Genomic DNA, 22299 nt, shown 5'->3' on the forward strand with positions numbered 1-22299 from the left:
GTCTTGCCTTTCATTGGACACACCTGCCAAACTAATTAGCACAGGTGTCTGCAATTGCTTACAGTGATATAAAGAGCCCTGACACACATCACCATCAATGAGTTTAACTGACAAACAAACAAATTCTTCCCTTATCACTCCTAAACACTTTTTGCATAATAATTTGGAACGCGGTGTACATGTGCTTTTCCACAAAACACCAGTGGTTCACGTAGTGAATCTTACAGTTCTAACTTGCCAACCGTGGTCTGTATGGAATTGTTCAATAAAGGGCCCAAAATTAAGATAACATAGATGGGAGAGGTCTCTATGAATAGGAATTCCTAAGTATTTGATACCCTGTGAGGGCCAGGCAAAGGGAAAGTTGGACTGGATGGAATCCTATATGGATTTAGGGAGGGAGACATCGAGGGCCTCAGACTTCGCTGCATTGATTTTAAAATTTTACCATGTAACAAAGTGATCTATTTCAGCCATAACAGCAGGGATGGATATATGTGATTGAGTGATATATACTAGGACATCATCAGCAAATAGAGAGCACTTGTACTCGGTGCCTCCCACCTCAATCCACCTAATATTGGGGTTATGGCGAATTGATGAGAGCAGGTGCTCCGTCACTAGGATGTATAAGAGAGGGGACAGAGGACATCCCTGCCTTGTCCCATTGGTGATTGTGAAAGGTGATGAAAATGTTCTGACGCACCCCCTGGGCCTTGGGACACCCGGAGCCGGACCCTTTTTGGTGGATGCTGGTGGTTGTAGTCTTCGTGGCGGCGATCCGGTTCCGTGGCTCAGGGCGGTCAAACCAGTGGCGGAACTATTTATGTGGTTTTGATGTTTAAATGTCCGACTACGCCACCCGTGGATTGCGGTCAGAGTGAACCGCCGCTACAGGGCAGACCGCTAAGGCTGGTGTTGTGGGTGCAGCAGAGCGTAGCATAACTCCCCACGGGAGGAGTATAGCCTCAGGGCAGTGTATGCGGAGGATGGGGGTGATGGTGCAGGGCAGCAGCAGTAACGACATGGAGTCAGTGATGCAGTTCAGGGCCTTTACTCACAGTTCTTATTATCCAGACCACGTCTGCAGGTAACGGCTGCCCACGTCGTACTGTGCTCACCAGGTGAGGGGCTCAGACAACTCCCAGATAACTTTGGAGCGCTTCACAGGACCCCCTTTGTGTGTCCTTTGTCTGGCCTTTCTTACCAACACTTCTGTCCGGCTGCCTCGGGCCTCCTCTTGGTAAACTTGGCGCCAGTTTCCCTGACCCTATGTGGTGCCTTCCTAGCGGGTGGAGCAAGGGGCTGCGCCACATAAAATGTCAGAGCCTCCGGTTTCTAGCTGAGGGTCGTTTCCTGCCTCCACTAGTTCGGGGACCGGTCTCCCCCTTTGGCCTGACCCCTCCACGCCCGTCCGCACCCCTGGGATCCCTTCATTCCTCGTTCCTGGAGCCTTCTCCGCTCCTCTTCCTTCCTTCTCCCTCTTGCAGGCCTGGGCCTCTGTTACTAGGCCCGCCTCCGGAGCAGAGCTCATGCAGAGCCCCTGCTCCCTGCCACTTCTGCTCAGACTTCTCTGCACTGAACTAAGATTGTGCCCACCTTTTATACTCCCTTCTCAATGCACCCAGGAACTGCTTCCTCCCTGCTCCTGCACTGCAGGGTTCCCCTTCCTCAGTGTTCCCTCCCCCCACTCCAGCCAGTGACAGGGACTGTCGTGCCCATCTCAGGGGCATATTGGTCGCCCTGCCCCATGGCAATGTGGTGTAATGCATGCAGGTGTCGGGTCCTGATCCACACTCCATCCTTATCTGAGAGTGAGATATCACACCTCTGGGTGAGGTGCAATACGTCTGTAGCAACCGAGCCCTCGGTGCTACAGTTCCATTTATCTTCAGCCTAGGTGACGTATTGTGATACAGGGCCGTGATTTTGGCTATAAAAGGGTCCCCTAGACCCCTACCCCAAGCTTTTTAAGAGAATCATATATGGCGTGCCAGGAGACTCTATGGAATGCTTTCTCAGCATCCAACGAGAGTATCTACTTACAAATTTTTAACTGCATCTAGCCCAGGAAATACTTTGTGCCTAGTAGCAGTGTCTGCTAGTCAGCGGATTATCCCGGCTGTTAAGCAAGCTACACCACCTGTAGTTTGGACACTTAATTTTTTCAAAGGAAATGCTTCGGGACCACGGGATACTTAGTGAAGAGCATCAGGAGGCACCCCAAGGCATAGGGGCTGGGACTGGCACTAGGATGCCTTGCGGTGGACAGCCGAGCTCGATCCTTATAAAAGCTTTTTAACTGCAGCAGCTTTAGTGGACGCTACTGGAGCGGGAATTACGCGGCTGCTGGCATGAGACTTGCCCTCCAATAGATCCTTGTAAATGGATTTAAAGTGTATTCATTCAAATTAGAGGGACAATTTAAATTAAAAAGCTTAGAGCTGCCTCCACCACAGGGGGGCTCTCTCGACCCACCAGCGGACAGGCACCAGTATTGGGAGAGGGGGGCTGGCCGTCAGGGTTCACCGCGGCTCTGGCACAAACCCGGCGACACGTAGGTGGCACGGGCAGGAGCGGACTGGCCGTCTCGGCTTCTCACTTTTTGGATTTTAGAAGGGCATGACATGCCTATATCTGTGTCTCCCCCTCCTTTTACTCCTCCACCTCTTTTCTTTTCGCATGACTATATGTACTTGTCACTTTTCCATGTGTTAGTTGTGTCTTCTGAGCAGTTTGTCAGCTTTTGGACACCTTTGAAGGTGTTTTCTATGTGTTTCTATGTGTTTTTGTTTGCCTGCCATTGGTTTTAACGGTGTTCGAAGGTGTTCGACGAACAGTTCGGCGAACACACGGGTGTTCGACGAACCGAACCGAACTCGAACACTGCGGGGGTGGCTCAACACTAATAATAAGTACAGTGACAGTGTTGGTTACTGTACTTGTCATTTAGTATTAAAATAAAGGATTTATTATTAAAAAAAATTGGCGTGGGGTTCCCCATAATTTTAGTCTCTAGCGGAGGTTAAGCAGACAGCTGGGGCAGATGTTTGAAGCCTGGGAAGGGGGTAATACCCACGGAGCTTCCCAGGCTACTAATATCAGCCCCCAGCTGAATACCTAGCCTTTACTAGCTATTAAAATGGAGGACCCCCCCAAAAAAATGACGTGGGGTCCCCCCTAATTTAATAGCTAGCAAAGGCTAGGCAGACAGCTGGGGGCTGATATTAATAGCCCAGGAAGGGAGCCATGAATATTGGCCCCCTCCCAGGCTAGAAACACCAGCCCTCAGCCGCCCCAGAAATGGCGCATCCATAGGATGCGCCAATTCTGGCACTTAGCCTCGCTCTTCCACGCTGCCCTGGTGCGGTGGCAGGGGGTAATAGGGTTGGGGTTGATGTCAGCTTATAATGCCAGCTGACATCAAGCCCAGGTTAGTAATGGAGAGGCGTCTATAAGACACCCCCATTACTAACCCCATAGTCAAAGTTAAAAAAAAACCACAAACACCCAGAATAAAGTCCTTTAATTGAAATAAAGACACAATTCTTTATTGTTCTAAATTAAACCATACTTACCATCACGCCCATTCCAGCTGAAGCCAACGATCTCCTGCAAAAAAGAAAAATAATAAAGCAACCTCATCCTTACCTTTCCATGGTTCCCAGGACAGCTACAGCTCTGCTACATCGAGATGACAGGCTGGACCGCAGCAGAACGCTGCCATCCAGCTTGCCATGCCGCACACACTGAGAAGCGCAGGCATGCTTGCGCTCCTCAGTGTCTGACTGTGACGGCATCCAGATGAGCCGACAATGAACTCGGCTCACCTCATGTACGTCACTGACAGCGTGGGAAAATTCTCCTGCACTCAGCGCTTCAGCGTGAGAATTTTCCCACGCTGTCAGTGACGTGCATGAGGTGAGCCGAGTTCATTGGACATGACCTCGGCTCATCTGGATGCCGTCACAGCCAGACACTGAGTAGCGCAAGCATGCCTGCGCTTCTCAGTGTCTGCGGGATGACAGGCTGGATGGCAGGGTTCTGCTGCGGTCCAGCCTGTCATCTCGATGTAGCAGAGCTGAAACTGTCGTGGGAGCCATGGAAAGGTAAGGATGATGTTGCTTTATTATTTTACTTTTATTGCAGGAGATCATTGGCTTCAGCTGGAATGGGCGTGGCGGTAAGTATGGTTTAATTTAGAACAATAAAGAATTGTGTGTTTATTTCAATTAAAGGACTTTTTTCTGGGTGTTTGTGTTTTTTTTAAATACTTTACTAGAAATTCATGGTGGTCATGTCTAATATTGGCGTGACCCCATGAATTTCGGGCTTAGGGCCAGCTGATAATGCCAAGCTGGCCTTAACCCCTTTATTACCCAGTGAGCCACCGCACCAGGGCCCTGGATGAGTTGGGTACAGCGCCAGAAGATGGCGCTTCTATGAACGCGCCATTTTCCGGGGCGGCTGCGGACTGCAATTTGCAGCGGGTGGGGCCCAGAAAGCTTGGGCCTCCCTGCGCTGCAGATTCCAGCCCCCAGCTGCCTAGTTGTACCTGGCTGGACACAAAAATAGGGCGAAGCTCCACGTATTTTTTTTTTAAATTCATGAAATTCATGGAATAATTAAGAAAAAAAGGGCTTCCCTATATTGTTGTGTCCGGCTAGGTACAAATAGGCAGCTGGTGGTTGGGAGCAGCCCGTTCCTGCCTGCTGTACCTGACTGGACACAAATATAGGGCGAAGCCCCACATCAATTTTTTTTTCATTATTTCATGAATTTCCTGAAATAATTTTAAAAAAATTGACGTGGGGCTTCGCCCTATATTTGTGTCCAGTCAGGTACAGCAGGCAGGAACGGGCTGCCCCCAACCACCAGCTGCCTATTTGTACCTGGCCAGACACAACAATATAGGGAAGCCCTTTTTTAAAAAAATTATTTCATGAAATAATTAAAAAAAAATTGACGTGGGGCTTCGCACTATATTTGTGTCCAGCCAGGTACAGCAGGCAGGGACGGGCTGCCCCCAACCACCAGCTGCCTATTTGTACCTGGTTGGACACAACAATATAGGGAAGCCCTTTTTTTCTTAATTATTCCATGAATTTCATGAAATAATTTAAAAAAAAAATGCGTGGGGCTTCACCCTATTTTTGTGCCCAGCCAGGTACAACTAGGCAGCTGGGGGCTGGAATCTGCAGCGCAGGGAGGCCCAAGCTTTCTGGACCCCACCCGCTGCATATTGCAGTCCGCAGCCGCCCCGGAAAATGGCGCGTTCATAGAAGCGCCATCTTCTGGCGCTGTACCCAACTCATCCAGGGCCCTGGTGCGGTGGCTCACTGGGTAATAAAGGGGTTAAGGCCAGCTTGGCATTATCAGCTGGCCCTAAGCCCGAAATTCATGGGGTCACGCCAATATTAGACATGACCACCATGAATTTCTAGTAAAGTATTTAAAAAAACACAACACCCAGAATAAAGTCCTTTAATTGAAATAAACACACAATTCTTTATTGTTCTAAATTAAACCATACTTACCGTCACGCCCATTCCAGCTGAAGCCAATGTCTTCTGCAATAAAAGTAAAATAATAAAGCAACCTCATCCTTACCTTTCCATGGTTCCCACGACAGCTTCAGCTCTGCTACATCGAGATGACAGGCTGGACCGCAGCAGAACGCTGCCATCCAGCCTGTCATCCCGCGGACACTCAGAAGCGCAGGCATGCTTGCGCTCCTCAGTGTCTCGCTGTGACGGCATAAAGATGAGACAAGCTCATGTCCAATGAACTCGGCGCACCTCATGCACGTCACTGACAGCGTGGGAGAATTCTCCTGCACTCAGCACTTCAGCGTGAAAATTCTCCCACGCTGTCAGTGACGTACATGAGGTCAGCTGAGTTCATTGGACATGAATGAGCTCACCTCATGCACGTCACTGACAGCGTGGGAAAATTCTCACGCTGAAGCGCTGAGTGCAGGAGAATTTTCCCACGCTGTCAGTGACGTGCATGAGGTGAGCTCATTCATGTCCAATGATCTGTGTATGACAGCTGACTCCTGCCTCCGGCAGCTGCAAGTTCTCATGCAGCTGCTATATAATGCAGTAATGTTTTAGAGCAACACTGCAGAGTAGAATGTGAATTTCCCAGATGTAAAGAAGCAGTTAAATGTTCTTGAGTACTGTGTATTTCTAATAATACTTACGGTATATTGGCCAAATCATATGGTTTATGCCAAATAAACATTTAAAGCTCCAGCTAGGGGATGTTAACACATACCTGTGTGTGCAGATCAATTCACATATTTATATAACTAAAACAGGCTGCACATAAACCAGCTCTGCTCTGTATATCACGTTCTAATTATATGGGCATGTGACCTCTGCGGCCTATCACTATGGTCATAGTGCCACATAGGTCAATGATGCAACTATAAATTTGCTGCAACAGTCAAAGGCCCGTCCTGCCGGAAAAGGAAGCAAGAAGACTACAGGACTTAGCACCACTAGGAGAAGAACAGCCACTATTAAAAGTAAAAAACGGGGTAGTGAAACCCCTTTAAGACACCATACTGTCAGTGTGATGTCTTAAGTAATTTTGATACCAACTTAAAGTAAACTTTTTAAGCTTTTTCTTCAACACTTCAAATTATTCTTGTAACGGAGTAAAAAAGAACATATGGTATATACAGTGCCGGCAAAAAAAAATCTTTACAAGTTCAATGAAACCACAAAATCTTAATATTCAAGTGGATTCAAGTGTTTTATTGTGGATATTTTATTACAATTAGTATTTTGTCATGTCACCCTTACATTTTATCACCATCTGCAGTCGTTTAGGCATGGACTCAGCAAGGCTGGCTAAGTAGGTGGAGTCCATGTTTACCCACAGTGTCTTCAGCACCTCCTTTAGATTGTTGATGTTGCTGGGTCGTGTCTCTTGAACCTTGTTTTTCATTAAATTCCAGGCATTTTCTATGGGGTTAAGGTCAGGGGAATTACCTGACCACTCTAAAATGTTAATGTTATGGTCACTGAGAAACTTTCTCACGGCCTTGGCTTTGTGGACAGGGGCTCCATCATGCATAAAGTAATCACACTGATGTATGACCCAAAAAGTAAGCATGTGTTCTTCCAAAACAGTAATATAATTGCTTGCTTTCATAGTTATAATCTTGGGAAGGAAGTACAAACCTGCCCTGCCCATGCTTCCACTAAATGCACCCCACACCATCACACTGTCAGGGTGTTTAACAGTCTTAACTGTATATTTTGGGTCATAACGTGACACTGTACTCGGACGACGCACAACCTTTGAGCCTCCCCTGACCAGCCTGAAAGTGCTCTCATCACTAAACATCACTTTCTTCCACTCTTCAGATGTCCAATCTTGATATTTCTTACAAAAGGCCAGCCTTTTCTTCTTCATTGCTGCTGTGAGCAGGGGCTTCTTTGCGGCACGGCAACTTGGTAGACCCAGGTCCTTTTGCAGGCGGTGACGAATTGTCCTAGTTGCGATGTTCTGGAGGAGTATAGGGTACTTTTTTTTTATTTCAACGGCAGTTATAGAAGGATGTGACATCACTTCACGCTTCAGAAGCTTATCAGTCCTTGGTGAAGTCTTCTTAGGTGCGCCAGAGCCTGACTTCCTCTGCGGTACCATCCCAGGAGGCAATGATGCCGCCAACCGCTTCAGTTGAAAATTGCTTCTCTTGACACTCCCAGATCTCTAGCTACAGCAATCACTGAATCCCCCTTCTCGAGCAGAGTCAAGGCACGGGATTGCTCTTCCATTTTAAGCTTCTTTCGACCCATTGTGGGAGATAATATAAAACTGAGGGAAATAATAAAAGACTGCCTAATAGCAAAACTGGCTGAGCTGCACATAACAACCAATCAGAGTGCAGCTTTCGCTTGAACAGAGAAGTGAAAACTGAGCATTGATTGGTTGATATTTGCAACAAAGCCAGCTTTAATATTAGACAGTTTTTTATTATCTCCCCCATTGTGTACACTTTTAAAAAGTAAAATTATGATGTGGATTTTATATGTAAAGTTTTTTTTTGCTGCGCAAGCGTAAAGTTTTTTTTTGCCGGCACTGTAGTATGCCTTAGCACTCACCAGACTTCCTCCGGACTCTGCTTGAGGCAAGCTCTTCTTTTACATTTGATGTAGTTTTTCTCTCTCCTTCTGCAGGGTAAGAAAATCCTGGATGATCTAAGAATGAACAGCAGATTTTTTTTTTAGATTTTTATTGTTGTAAATCTATATGCAAACAAGAAGCTTAAAAAGGACAAATCACATTTCGGGAAACCTCAATAGGAGTAAAAGACAACCAAGTATAATCCTTTTCAAATAAAAATAAATAAATTATATATATATATATATATATACATACACAGACAGTACACACCAAAAGTTTGGACACACCTTCTCATTTAAAGATTTTTCTATATTTTCATGACTATGAAAATTGTACATTCACACTGAAGGCATCAAAACTATGAATTAACACATGTGGAATTATATACTTAACAAAAAAGTGTGAAACAACTGAAAATATGTCTTATATTCTAGGTTCTTCAAAGTAGCCACCTTTTGCTTTGATGACTGCTTTGCACACTCTTGGCATTCTCTTGATGAGCTTCAAGGGGTAGTCACCGGAAATGGTCTTCCAACAATCTTAAAAGGAGTTCCCAGAGATGCTTAGCACTTGTTGGCCCTTTTGCCTTCACTCTGCGGTCCAGCTCACCCAAACCATCTCGATTGGGTTCAGGTCTGGTGACTGTGGAGGCCAGGTCATCTGGCGTAGCACCCCATCACTCTCCTTCTTGGTCAAATAGCCCTTACACAGCCTGGAGGTGTGTTTGTGGTCATTGTCCTGTTTAAAAATAAATGATGATCCAACTAAACGCAAACCGGATGGAATAGCATGCCGCTGCAAGATGCTGTGGTAGCCATGCTGGTTCAGGAGGCCTTCAATTTTGAATAAATCCCCAACAGTGTCACCAGCAAAGCACCCCCACACCATCACACCTCCTCCTCCATGCTTCACGGCGGGAACCAGGCATGTAGAGTCCATCCGTTCACCTTTTCTGTGTCGCACAAAGACACGATTGGTTGGAACCAAAGATCTCAAATTTGGACTCATCAGACCAAAGCACAGATTTCCACTGGTCTATTGTCCATTCCTTGTGTTCTTTAGCCCAAACAAGTCTCTTCTGCTTGTTGCCTGTCCTTAGCAGTGGTTTCCTAGCAGCCATTTTACAATGAAGGCCTGCTGCACAAAGTCTCCTCTTAACAGTTGTTGAAGAGATGCGACTGCTGCAAGAACTCTGTGTGGCATTGACCTGGTCTCTAATCTGAGCTGCTGTTAACCTGCGATTTCTGAGGCTGGTGACTCGGATAAACTTATCCTCAGAAGCAGAGGTGACTCTTGGTCTTCCTTTCCTGGGGCGGTCCTCATGTGAGCCAGTTTCTTTGTAGCGCTTGATGGTTTTTGCAACTGCACTTGGGGACACTTTCAAAGTTTTCCCAATTTTTCGCACTGACTGACCTTCAGTTCTTAAAGTAATGATGACCACTCGTTTTTCTTTACTTAGAATTTGTATTATGGCAAGAAAAAAGCAGTTAACAGTCTATTCAGTAGGACTATCAGCTGTGTATCCACCAGACTTCTGCACAACACAACTGATGGTCCCAACCCCATATATAAGGCAAGAAATCCTACTTATTAAACCTGACAGGGCACACCTGTGAAGTGAAAACCATTTCCGGTGACTACCTCTTGAAGCTCATCAAAAGAATGCCAAGAGTGAGCAAAGCAGTCATCAAAGCAAAAGGTGGCTACTTTGAAGAACCTAGAATATAAGACATATTTTCAGTTGTTTCATACTTTTTTGTTAAGTGTATAATGCCACATGTGTTAATTCATAGTTTTGATGCCCTCAGTGTGAATCTACAATTTGTGTATATATTAGATAGATAGATAGATATATACATACATATACACACATACATCCTAATATTTTGCTGTCCCTTGAAGAAAGGGAGACTATATTGCCTAACCATCTGAACAGCTGTGTGAGGCTTTCTGCTTAGGAAATTTAACATACCAAAATGTGTAAACACGGGGTAGATCTGTACTTCTCTCTTATTTTATGTGGTAAGAAATTATATAAGAGGCAGTGCAAGATGGATTCCAAGCAGCTGTGTCCTCTTTTAGCAAATCAACCCTTTAGAAACAGCTGTTTTTTTTGTACATGAACCCTTTAGAAGCAGTTATGCTCTCCTCTGATATATGATGTGCAGAATATACAGAGGATTTACAGTGGTGTTTGAAAGTTTTTAAAAACTTCAGAATTTTCCATATTTCTAGATAAATTTGACCTAAAACTACATCAAATTTTCTCATAAGTCTTATGTTTTGATAAAAAAAATAACCAAACCAAACAAATTAGTTAAAAATATTAGGCATTGTTTTTTTTAAAATAATCAAAATGATCCAATATCACATGTCTGAGAGTGGCAAAAATATGTGAGGATTAGCAGATAATTTGAAGATGAAATTAGGTTCTGGTGTTTTCAATCAATGGAATGGCAACCATGTTTGACTGAGTGACCCGTTTAAATTAAGGAACTATCAAAGTCTGATCTTCATAACACGTTTTGGGAAGTTTATCATGGCACAAACAAAGGAGATTTCTGAAGACCTTGTAATAAAAGAGTTGTTGATTCTCATCAGGTGGAAAGGGTTACAAAATTATCCCTAAAGAGTTTGGACTCCACTAATCCACAGTCAGACAGAATGTGTACAAGTGGAGGAAATTGAGACCAATAATACCCTCCCCAAGAGTGATCGATCAACTGAAATCACTCCAAAAACAACACGTGCAATAGTCTGCAAAGTCACAAAGGAACATCTAAGAGAATACAATCACTAAATCACAATTTATCTTCTATCTGCAGGAAAGGGAATAACTTGCTGATCGCTGGGACTCTCCGGTATCCCGAGATCGGGGATTTGAAAGCTAGAGAATGGGGCTCTGCAAGCCGGTCTTGAATGGAGCGGAGGTGTGCATGCTTGACCTCTGCTCCTTTCATTGTCAATGGGACTGCCAGAAATTGCTGAATAAAGTGCTCACTTTCTCCAGTAGTCCTATAGATAAGCAATGGAGTGGACGTCAAAGATGTGCACCACCGCTCCATTTAAGAGAGCCACCATTTCGGGATTGATATGGGTTTCAGTAGTCAGATTTCAAACAATCAGCAAGTGTCCCCTATTCTATAGATAGGGAATAATTTGAGATTTGGGGAATGACCATACCAAGAAAGTCTTTAATACTTAAAAGTGAATCTGCCACTAGGATCAACCCTCCAGAGCCACCTATATAGGCACACAGGTCATAGGAGGCAGAATGAAATGATACCTTGATATCTCCAATCCAATGTCTTATTCCAGAGAAATCCATGTTTTTCGTATACAAATAAGCTGTTAAGATCTACGGGCCGGACATTGATTTGCATAAGACTCTACCTCCAGAGCTTATTATAAATGAAAGGGGGTATTGCCAGTGTGATACACGTCACTAACACAGAACAGGAGAACTGAACTTTGTCTCCTTACAAAACACATTTGCTGCAGCTCTCACAAGTGCTGTATTGTAACACTGTCTGCCTGTGAGCTGCAGGCTGAAGCGGAGAAGAACCTGCATATCTGTCAAGTATAATCCCACACAGCTCTGCAGTGAGATCAGGAGAGCAGAGAGCGGCCATCACACATCACACTGGTAACTCCCTCTTTAATTTGAAATAGTCTCCGGAGGCAGATTCTCATGCAGATCAGTGTGCGGCCCATAGTCCTGAACAACATTTAACCCCTTCACGCTGCGGCCCTTTTCCGTTTTTGTTTTTTTAACTACTAGTCTTCCCAGAGCCATAACTTTTTTATTTTTACGTCAGTATGTCCATGTGAGGGCTTGTTTTTTGCAGGAGGTGTTGTAATTTTGAACGACCCAATTGGTTTACCATATTTTGTACTGTAAAAAGGGAGAAAAATTCCAAGTGCAGTGAAATTGCAAAAAAAAGTGCAATTCCACAATAGTTTTTTTTTACCATGTTCACTAAATGCTAACACTTACCTGCTATTATGATTTATGAGGTCATTACGAGTTCGTAGATACCAAACATGTATAGGTTCTTTATTATTTAAGTGGTGAAAAAAATATCCAAAAGGTTTTTTTTTTTTTTTTTTTAAATATAACAAAGTCGCCATTTTCCGAGACCCGTAGCGTCTTTATTTTTCATGATCTGGGGCCAGATGAGGGCTTATTTTTTGCGCGCCGAGCTGATGTTTTTATTGATATCATTTTGGTGTAGATAAGATGTTTTGGTCGCCCATTATAGCATTTTATTGCACTGTTGCGGCAACAAAAAAAAGGTAATTCTGGAGTTTGATTTTTTTTTCTCGTTTCGCTGTTTACCTATCGGATTAATTCTCTTTATATATTGATAGATCAGGCGATTCTGAACGTGTCGATACCAAATATGTATATTTGATTTTTTTTTATTGTTTTATTTTGAATGAGGAGAAAGGGGGGTTGACTCAAACTTTCATTTTTTTATATTTTTAAAAACTTTTTTTCACTTTACACTGGCTTCAATATTCTCCAAGGGAGACTAGAATCTGCAATCATTCGATCACCTGTGCTACACACAGCATTGCTTCAGTGAGAAGAAATGCTCACTTGGTATGAGCGCAGACCGCTGGGCGGCGCTCATAACATCCCGGCAATGACAAAAGCAGGGGTCTTCTGCAGACCCCGAGGTTGTCATACCAGCCCATCGGCGACCCGTGGTCATGTGACACAGGCGCTGATGGGCGGGATCAGTGACGCGCTTCCAGCGCAGATATCAAGGTATAATTTTATTCAGATTCCTATGACCTACATGCCCATATAGACGGCTCAGGAGGGTTGATCCTATCACAGAATCCCTTTAAATTGCCTTTAGACCTCATAAAAACATCAGGAAAAATATAGACAACATAAAAGAACTTACGGATAGCATCCATTTCCAAAATTGCTTGTTTTGCCTACAAATATAAAAAAATATGAAATGTTTCATATATCAAATAGTGGGCAAAGGTATAAATCCATACATTTATAATTATAGTAGGTAACTGATAAGTCAATTGAATTATATGCTATTTACAAACCTATAAAAGTAATAAAATCAATAATTAAATAAGAGCTTTGTACTTGTCGCTTTCCCTGCAAATGGTGCAATTAACAGACAGTATGGCTGTAGAGGTGTGATCAGTGTTTAGCGTTCGATAGTTTTTATCAGCCAAGCAACATTTAAGTATAATACAGTAATAATATTCTTTCACTTAAAGTCAGCTTCTATGGGTAAAATGTTTGCATGATCTGACAGTTTTGAAAAATGTCCCTTTTTTTCAACAGTCAGAACAAAACTATTTCTACCACTAGGTGGCAGTAACATACTGTGGTTGTCACAATGTCAGAGAGGTGGAACTAGCAGCATATGCAGTTATTTTAAGTAATTGTCCTAAAGTCTATAATTCTATGTCCCACTGATATTTTAGAATGATGAAAAGAAAAGAACACAAAATAAATTTTAGATTAGCATTTTAAAGCAAAAAATTATGTATTAGAAAGGTCATGCAGGTTTCACTGCGGACAGCACATAATCCGTCTGAAGTTTGGCAGAGATTTCTAAAACCTGGTCTTAATTACTAAAAGAACAGTAAAAGCTGCTGGATTAATGACAGAGAGATGCAACATACTGACTTTCAAGTTTTGAAATACTTTTTTAATATTTTATTATTAACAGGTAAAGCTCTGCTTGTAAGGGGGAAGACTGGGATGCAAGTGCTTTCAGAGCTAGGGATCCAGAACTGCCGGGGCCGTGCCTCTGGTTGCAGGGGGAAGACAGACTGCGAGCACGGGAGTCAGGTGACTAGGAAGCTGGGGGCGTGTCCAGAGTGAGAGCTGGGAGGTCAGGTGACCAAGAGACCGGTGACGTGAGTAGAGAGAGGAACAGACGAGGACGTTTGCACGGGAAAGCGGAGCTGGGTCCTGCTCAGCAGAGCAGTGAGAGAGGGTCCAGGCTCCTGGCTCCAGGACTGGAAGCAAGAGCCGAGTGCAGTGGACCGAAGGAGTCAAGCCGACTAGAGAAGAGACGCAGGGTCGGTGGAGCCGGGCACGTGAGGTGCCGTGTTATGGACTAGGGGCTCAGCGGGTAAAACCAGAGACCGCCTGCAGCCGCCAGAAGACGGAGCATTGTTTGGGCGGGGAAGCCTGAAAAATCAACACCGGCATCAGCGGGCAACTGCCTTGTGAGAAGCAAGAGTCAGCTAAGTGAAAAAACTGTCGATTATAACCGGTTCGACCCAGCTACATCCAGTTAAACTGTTAACTGTCAGTGATAGACTTTTACCTGCTTTTCCCTTGTTTTTCCCACATATTTTCCCGTGTTACTCCCTGTGTGGAGATTGACCCTGTTATCATAAACCTTCCCTGTTTATTAACCCTGTATTGGCTGCTCTGTGTTTCTGTGTCACTGCATCTAAAGTACCCGTGTTACATGTTTACATGTGTGCTCTGACTTGTTAGGAACAGACAAATGGAATAAGTGATCCGTTGAACCAGTTGGGCAAATGAAAGCAGAGGGGCTCATTGATTATTATAGGGTCTGCTTGTTTATAGAACAAACTTCATGCAAATGTCTAAAAATAAACCAATCTAGACAGATCCCATGATAATAAATAGGTTCACTCTGCTTCCGTTTGCATAACCGATGCAACGGATTACTTATTTAGTTTTTCTGTTGTCAGAACAGACATGTGAACAGAGCCCAACAAGATCTTGTGGTAACAACAGAGTCAGTGTTTGTATCACCTAATTGGATCTACATGCATGCAGGGTTGCCAACCTTCCAGAAATTCCTGGACAGTCTATAAAAATAGCACTTTTTTTATCAAAAGTAACACAGACGCGTCAAATTATATTTCAGACAGAAAGGCCCACAAACAAACAGCAACTGAAAACCACCGCAGTGAAGGCCTGGCAGAGCATCAAAAAGGAGGAAACACAGCGTCTGGTGATGTCCATGAGTTCAAGACTTCAGGCAGTCATTGCCAACAAAGGGTTTTCAACCAAGTACTAGAAATGAACATTTTATTTACAATTATTTAATTCGTCCAATTACTTTTGGTCCCTTTAAAAACAGGGTGGCACATGTTAAGGATCTGAAACTCCTAAACCCTTCATCCAATTTTAATGTGGATACCCTCAAATGAAAGCTGAAAGTCTGAACTTCAACTGCATCTGAATTGTTTTGTTTAAAATTCATTGTGGTAATGTCTAGAACCAAAATTAGAAAAATGTCGTCTCTGTCCAAATATATATGGACCTAGCTATATCTATATCTATATATAGTACAATGCTGAAGATTTCACTTCTTACATTACATGAGCATTATCTATTGTAAATTCTACAATAGCTCAGAAACCGGCAAATTCTCTCAACGCACAGTGCAGAACGGACAGTATAGCCCTCCATACAGTATGGGCCCCATATATTGCTCCATGTAGAATACTGGTCCCCATATAACGCTCCATACAGGATAGTTGTCCCCATATAACGCTCCATACAGGATACTGGTCCCCATATAACGCTCCATACAAGATACTGGTCCCCATATAACTCTCCATAGAGGATACTGGCCCCCATATAACGCTCCATAGAGGATACTGGCCCCCATATAACACTCTATAAAGGATACTGGCCCCCTTATAACGCTCCATACAGAATACTGGCCCCCACATAATGCCCCATGCAGGATGTCACCTCTCCCCCCCATATAATGCCCCATGCAGGATGTCACCTCCCCCCCACCATATAATGCCCCATGCCTCCATACATATTTAAAAAAAAAAATCAACTGCTCACCTCACTTCTCACCTGCTGCCGCTGCTCCGGACCCCTCACCCGGGTCTTGCCGCTCTGCGCTGCCTGTGACAGCTCAGGAGAGAGCGCGGTGTAAAGACGTCACCGCGCCCTTTGACCAGAGACGTCACAGTGCAGCAGCCGCGGAAGAGACCAGAGCTGCTGCACTGTGACTGCATGGGGAGAGGTAAGTATTGTGCCGGGGCCATGAGCAAGCAGGGGGGACGGGCACTGACACTGGCACCGCACCGCTCAGAGGTCCCATAGCACTCTGGGGTGCCCGACGGTGAGTGGGCACCCCCACCTGCTCAGGGCGCCGGCACTTGCCCAGGTGCCGACGCCGGCCCTGGTCCCTATCTCTGCCTGCAATTGGGTGAAACCATTCCATCAACTACTGTGGCTAATTGCCTAAATATGGTTCAAATGGTATTTTTGACTCCCAATTAACTATTTCTATGTGTTGATATGATGAAATATAATCTATAGGGCACCCTATACTGCAAATATTTGCTTTAGCCTATACCAATAGGCAGGCCTGTCTTTTGGCTTTGTATTAGGTGTCTTGTTATACATTATAATGGTGGTATTAACTGTTAAGTTTTAAGTATCCCCTTTTAGCTTATACTATTACTTGGGAGATTGATATCTTTTTAAATTTATTATTTTCCTGGTGAAAATTTAATATGCTACATCTATATAACAGCACAATAGATCTTTACAAATAGTAGCTAAAATGGCACAAAACAAATCTATAAATTGTGCTGTTTGGCTCATAGTTAGTAGCGTAGCTACCGGGGGGGCTATGCTACTGTAACTGTATGGGCGTGCACGGCACGCCTTTACAGTTACATTCCGGGCAGAGCAGGGAGACTGGATGTCCCAGCACTGCCCGGCGGCTGATATGCAGTCCTTGAGCAGGAGGTGCTTATAGGGTGGGTTATGCTACAGACTCCGCCTATGAGAGGATTATACTATATGAAGGACTATCTGGTGCATTATACTATATGGAGGCTATTTATACAGTGTGGGGATTACAGTTAGGGTCATACAGTGTGGGAGATAATGTGGGGTCTTTGCACAGTGTGGGGGCCATCATACAATGTGGGAGATAATATGGGGTCTTTGCACAGTGTGGGGGCTTTCATACAGTGTGGGAGATAATGTGGGGTCTTTGCACAGTGTGGGGGCCATCATACAGTGTGGGAGATAATGTGGGGTCTTTGTGCAGTGTGGGGGCCATCATACAGTGTTGGAGCCTACTAAGGGGTCAGTATACTGTGTGGGGTACTATACAGTGAGGGAGCATTATACTGTGTCTAGGAGAGCATCATACTGGGGAGCTGTACATGGGGGGAGATTCAAAACATTTTTTAATGTTAAGTGGGCAGTTATCATTATAGGGGAACTCAGGTTATTATGACTGTCAAAAGGGGCACACAGAGGGAATTATTACTTTCTAGGGGGCAAAATGTGGGCACTGTTTTCTAGGACACTTGCACACGGTATTACTATATTCTAGAGGTCTGTTTATCCATCTAGAGGGCGCACAGCAGGTGCAGTAATAGGAACACATACGGCAGCGGCTCAGTATTGGAGTATCAGCAGGATGAGGAGTTTGTGCAGGTTGGGAATAGATGGGGACGGGGCCTGAAATGTAAGGAGTCAAATGCGTCTGTTGTGATCTCTGCAGACCTGAGACTGAGTCTTGGATGGAGGAGTTGTTAGTGTCGGCCTGGGCCAGATGGAAAAGGCGAGAAAAATGAACAATTTAATCAGAAAGAACGTCAGCTGTAAGTTACAATATATAACCGTGCTGTGATCCCTTATATGTTCTGCAGGACTGCCATCTATCAATATATGTCACCTTATGGCAGTAGTCATATCAGTGCTGGTCTTTGTATAGAGATTATTTTTAGTAACAGCACCATCATCTGCTGGGGTTTTCCTACATCCACTATCTGGGTGCGCCACCATAGCTGTAAATCAGGGTTACCTGGTAAGGGGCCCACTCAGAAGTTTCACCCCCCCCCCCCCCCTCTGAACCAAAACCCTAGCTACGCCTCTCATCATAGTATTCCTTAAAGAATAAAACAAACTTACAGTTATGAATCAGGTGTACTCAAGAGTTCAACACTTCCAGCGCCCAATGAAATGGTGATTGTCAGGCTGCTGTGTAAGTGCACATACGAAGCAGCCAGTCAGTCACTACAGAGAGGGGTGGACTGGAAACTATGGGGCCAATATACTGGACCGTTTTCACTAGACTTCTGATGTAAAGCTGTTTGAAATGTTGCCAATTTTTTGCACAACTCGTAACTTTTTGCATTCCTACACCTTTCCCGGCCTGCTCCACTAACATTTTGATAAGTGGACACAGCTAAGTAAAGAGGGGGAGAGGCCATTCAGGGCAGACAAAATCATCAGAATTTATACTACAATGGTGGTGTAATTTATGACAGAAATGTACTCCAGTCACCAATTGGAATACATTTCTTGTGGTGATGCACGGCAGCGGAAAGAGGAGCCAAATTCTTTCAAATGCACATGTCTCTTCAGAGAGGAAGAGGACTAGAACTCTAGCACCACCTATTGGAAGTAACAATCCTAAAAGTAAATATCGACCCTTTAACGAGCCTTATTGCATGACTTAGGATAAAAGCCAAACCAGAATCTCAATTTGCAGAAAATGTCTTTAGGGGTACTACCCCTCGTCAGTGCAAAGTATGAGATCTGATTTGGCTGGGTGAGAGGCTCTGGACTGGGGTCTAATGGGTAAAATTTGTCCTTGTGTAGAGTTTCAAGCAAGGCCTGGCATGTCAGAGTGAGGAGACTTATACGCCATGCATGCTCCTCTGGGAAATTAAATTCTTTAATTCTTCAAATTCTTTAAAAGGCACATGCCCCATTTTATTTCAGCATTTTGTTCAATAAAACTAGTGTGCAAATCGCTTAAAATGCCACTCTCGATGAATCAGGGCCCAGGAGTCTGCTCAATTCTTTTTAATCTCCTAATAGCCAAATGCAAATTTTTTTGTGCCGTTTTGGCTATTTAGAGGATGGATTTGTTGTGTAATGTATTCCCCTTTAATAAGAAAAACATATTAAGCTGACATATCCATTTTTCACAGATTTTTATATGAAAATGAAAATACTGAATCTAATCATAGAAATCTAATAAACCCCAAAAACATCATCCACCCCTGTAGCATAAGAGAAAGGGCAAATATTGTGAAATGAGCATTTCCTTATTAAAGTAATTATATACCAATGAAACACCGCTTGTACTGGATCTACCCCAGCTTTCATTATCCCGGTGTAAGCATTTGGGGTAATATCATTGTATGTATTTTTTTCAGTTCTAGTCCATTTACCTTAGCTGGTATTTTTGCTGGGTGATTTTCTAAAATTAATCTCTTCAAGTGTAGAATCCACAGTCGTTTATCCTGCTGAGATTTGGCCTGAAAAATAATAGCAAAATGTACATGAAATAATGGAAAAATCTGGTTCTTAGTACTTAAACCTACTATCCAATCACTATTGAAGAATTTTTCTATTGTCTATAAATCTTTCCCAAATATAGTTTTTCCTGCTTGCTTCTATAAATGAATGCTTAGATACTCTTTACTACTAATAAAAGACAAGGGGTCCATCAGAGAGAGACTCAATAGATGCTTACTATAATCCTGAAGAAGTCATAATGGCAAATCATATGTCAAAGCATGTTTGTATGAGCTTTTTTGTGGTTTTCTCAGCATACTCGCCAAGTCTGATTTACAATACCATTGGTGATCCAGAGTAGTGGAGAGGAACACTTTTTATGCTAAAGGTATTTTTTAGTGGTGTATAATGTGGTACTCTGGACTATAGAACATGTGGCCTATCCTTAGAATGGACCATCAATTAATCTGTGGAAGCCTAGCCTCCAGGACACTTGCCGATCAGAACAATAAATGGGCCAATAAATCAGATAAGCTGCAGTTCTAGACATAGCCACTTAAAAACACGAGAACCACTAAACAATGAAGGCACTGGCAAATGTTGTGGATTTTAGTTGTGCTATACTTACCAACAGTCCTGATTTTCCCAGGACAGCCCTATAAATCAGGCCATAAGGTGTTTTGGGGATTAGGAAAATCACTTTCAAAAGTGGGCATTTTGAAGGCATTCTTGTAGGTTAGAGGAGTAGCCTAATTGTGTTGAATTTTATGCTGGCGAGTATTGTTTTGCTCAAATCCTAAAGCCCGGTCCCCAGCATGGTCTCCAATTTCATGTCTCATAAGACTCCATGCTAGACAGCTATGCAGTCACTGCACCTGTAGATCTTTTATGTATTATGTTACCCCATCATTGAACATGGATATACTTTTCTGATGCGGTAGGATTCCTCTGATGCTTTTACTGTCATGTATGATTTTTTAAATTATTAAAAGTTCAATTTGGATAATTGTAAAGAGGAGGGGATTGTCCTGAATTTTTATTCCCAAAACAAGAGTGGTCATTATTCCAGGACATCATATAGGAATTCTTTCATGACATTCTCTTTAGTCATGGGTAAATCTACAAAACTGTCATTCATCATTTAAATCCTGCCCCTATTTGAAATCATCATAATTGTTGGGCTGAAATTTGTCCCACTTTTTTTTTTTTACTATGATTATGGTACTATATATGTTAAAGGAACAGGAAGGCAAAACTAGAACTAGTCCCTCTTTGAATTCCAATGTAAGAGGGTGACCAGGACGGTCATGCACCTCTTCCCTCTTTCTGCCCATATTGCTGTACTCTGTGTTTATATATGAGTATGTATGTGACCTAATGTCTGATGTGTTAGTTATAGGGTCAGTATAGGTTAGATATAGATAGAGTATTAGATTAGGAATTGGGTACAGTGCAGTGGTGGGCACAATAGTTTAGGATAGAAACAGTTAATGTGTTTAGCAATAGCTCCAGTGTAGGAGGAGCCAGGGTAGTTAACAGGAGGTTTAGTGACTGAAGCAGGGTAGAAACGGGGAAGTCTGCCCAGCAACCGAAGGAGGATTGGTCATTGGTCCAGTCAAAAGGGGGAGGAGTTTGGGCCAGGTCAGAGTAACGTTTTTTCCTGTCAATCAGTTAGTGAGAGTCTGAGGGAGATATGTGACAGAGCAGTAGTTGGAGGTCCAGGGGCACAGGAACCCGGTCTGACCAGCAGCAGAGGAACGTTAGTCAGGAACTCTAAAATGACTTTCCCTTAAGTTCGGGGCCTACGGTCCACAGGAGTCAGCAGAGTAGCTTGTCTCAAAATCTTCCCGGAACTGGAAGTCGGACGGGGAAGTAGTACAGAGGAAATGGAACGGGACTCTTAAAACCACGAGCGTCTCAGAGGCCAAAGAGGTCGACTATGGAAGGGACATCTCAGGACAAACGGACAGTGAATATTAAAATATGCTGTGCAATGAACTGTGAACCTGGAAAAGGATGTACCCAACACTGCATGTTCCCTCATGTTAAAGTTGGACTGTTAAGTAAAGTTCTTTTTTATAAAATGGAGTGGAAGTCCCCTATTGTTTGTGCGGTGGTTCCTGAAGTGGAAAAACTGAAGACAGCAGAGATCTGCAACCAAAACTTGAGTGTTCTTCATCACACACACAGCCCAGAAGAATTGGGACATTTGTTTTAGTCAGGGAGCCAGAGTGTAGGAACACAACAACAGTCCCTCGCCACTACTACCACCCTGCACCCCTTACACCTACATCATACAATGTCACTTCTACGTGTTCCTTTAAACCAGGGGAAGGGAATCTTTTTCTGCTAAGGGCCATTTGGCCATTTATACCATCCTTTGGGGACCATACAAATCAAACACTAACTCTGCCCACAAAATACGTTCTGACGCTGGCACTGGTGTCAGGACGTAATCTTTCATTCCATGCGCCTCAGTGTTCAGTAGTGAAGACTGCGTGCATATGTGACGCGCCCAAAGGGCAGTGGGGTACTCTGTGTCCGGGCCTATGGATGCTGGGGGGGGATATGTCACAGTGGCTGGCCCGGTCCGTGGCCCAGGGCGGTCAACAAAAAGGGGATAGTTCATATGGGATTTGTAGTTTGATCGTGACGCCACCTGTGGTTTCTGGTAATTTGTACCAGCGCTGCTGCAGACCTCTGAGGCTGTTGATAGGGCAGCTAGGATGGAACAGCTCCCCACAGGTGGAGCGGGTCTCAGGGCAGTGTAGAGTTTGACGGTGGGTGGTGATGCTGGGGCTTGTAGTGCAGTCAGGATGGCGCAGCAGGAGTAACTGACAGAGACAGGGGATTCGCTTCAATACCTTTACTGGTGCGGATGTCAGGTACGG

At 43.9% G+C, this 22299-nt stretch overlaps 1 protein-coding gene across 5 annotated transcripts in view; it reads right to left on the reverse strand.

The window, feature by feature from the left end:
- Positions 1 to 22299, reverse strand: part of PLEKHG1 (pleckstrin homology and RhoGEF domain containing G1) — a 276017-nt gene that overhangs the window by 23757 nt on the left and 229961 nt on the right. For all 5 annotated transcript variants that reach the window (XM_073672679.1, XM_073672678.1, XM_073672674.1 and 2 more), the window contains 3 exons: positions 19342 to 19428; positions 13059 to 13092; positions 8121 to 8216 (listed from right to left, as the gene is read on the reverse strand). In XM_073672679.1, coding sequence (XP_073528780.1) covers positions 8121 to 8216; positions 13059 to 13092; positions 19342 to 19428 — 217 coding nt within the window. The remainder of the gene's footprint in view (positions 1 to 8120; positions 8217 to 13058; positions 13093 to 19341; positions 19429 to 22299) is intronic.

This window comes from Phyllobates terribilis, unplaced genomic scaffold (assembly GCF_046119375.1).
Source record: "Phyllobates terribilis strain yellow unplaced genomic scaffold, ASM4611937v1 Scaffold_3__8_contigs__length_932513732, whole genome shotgun sequence".
NCBI lineage: Eukaryota > Metazoa > Chordata > Amphibia > Anura > Dendrobatidae > Phyllobates > Phyllobates terribilis.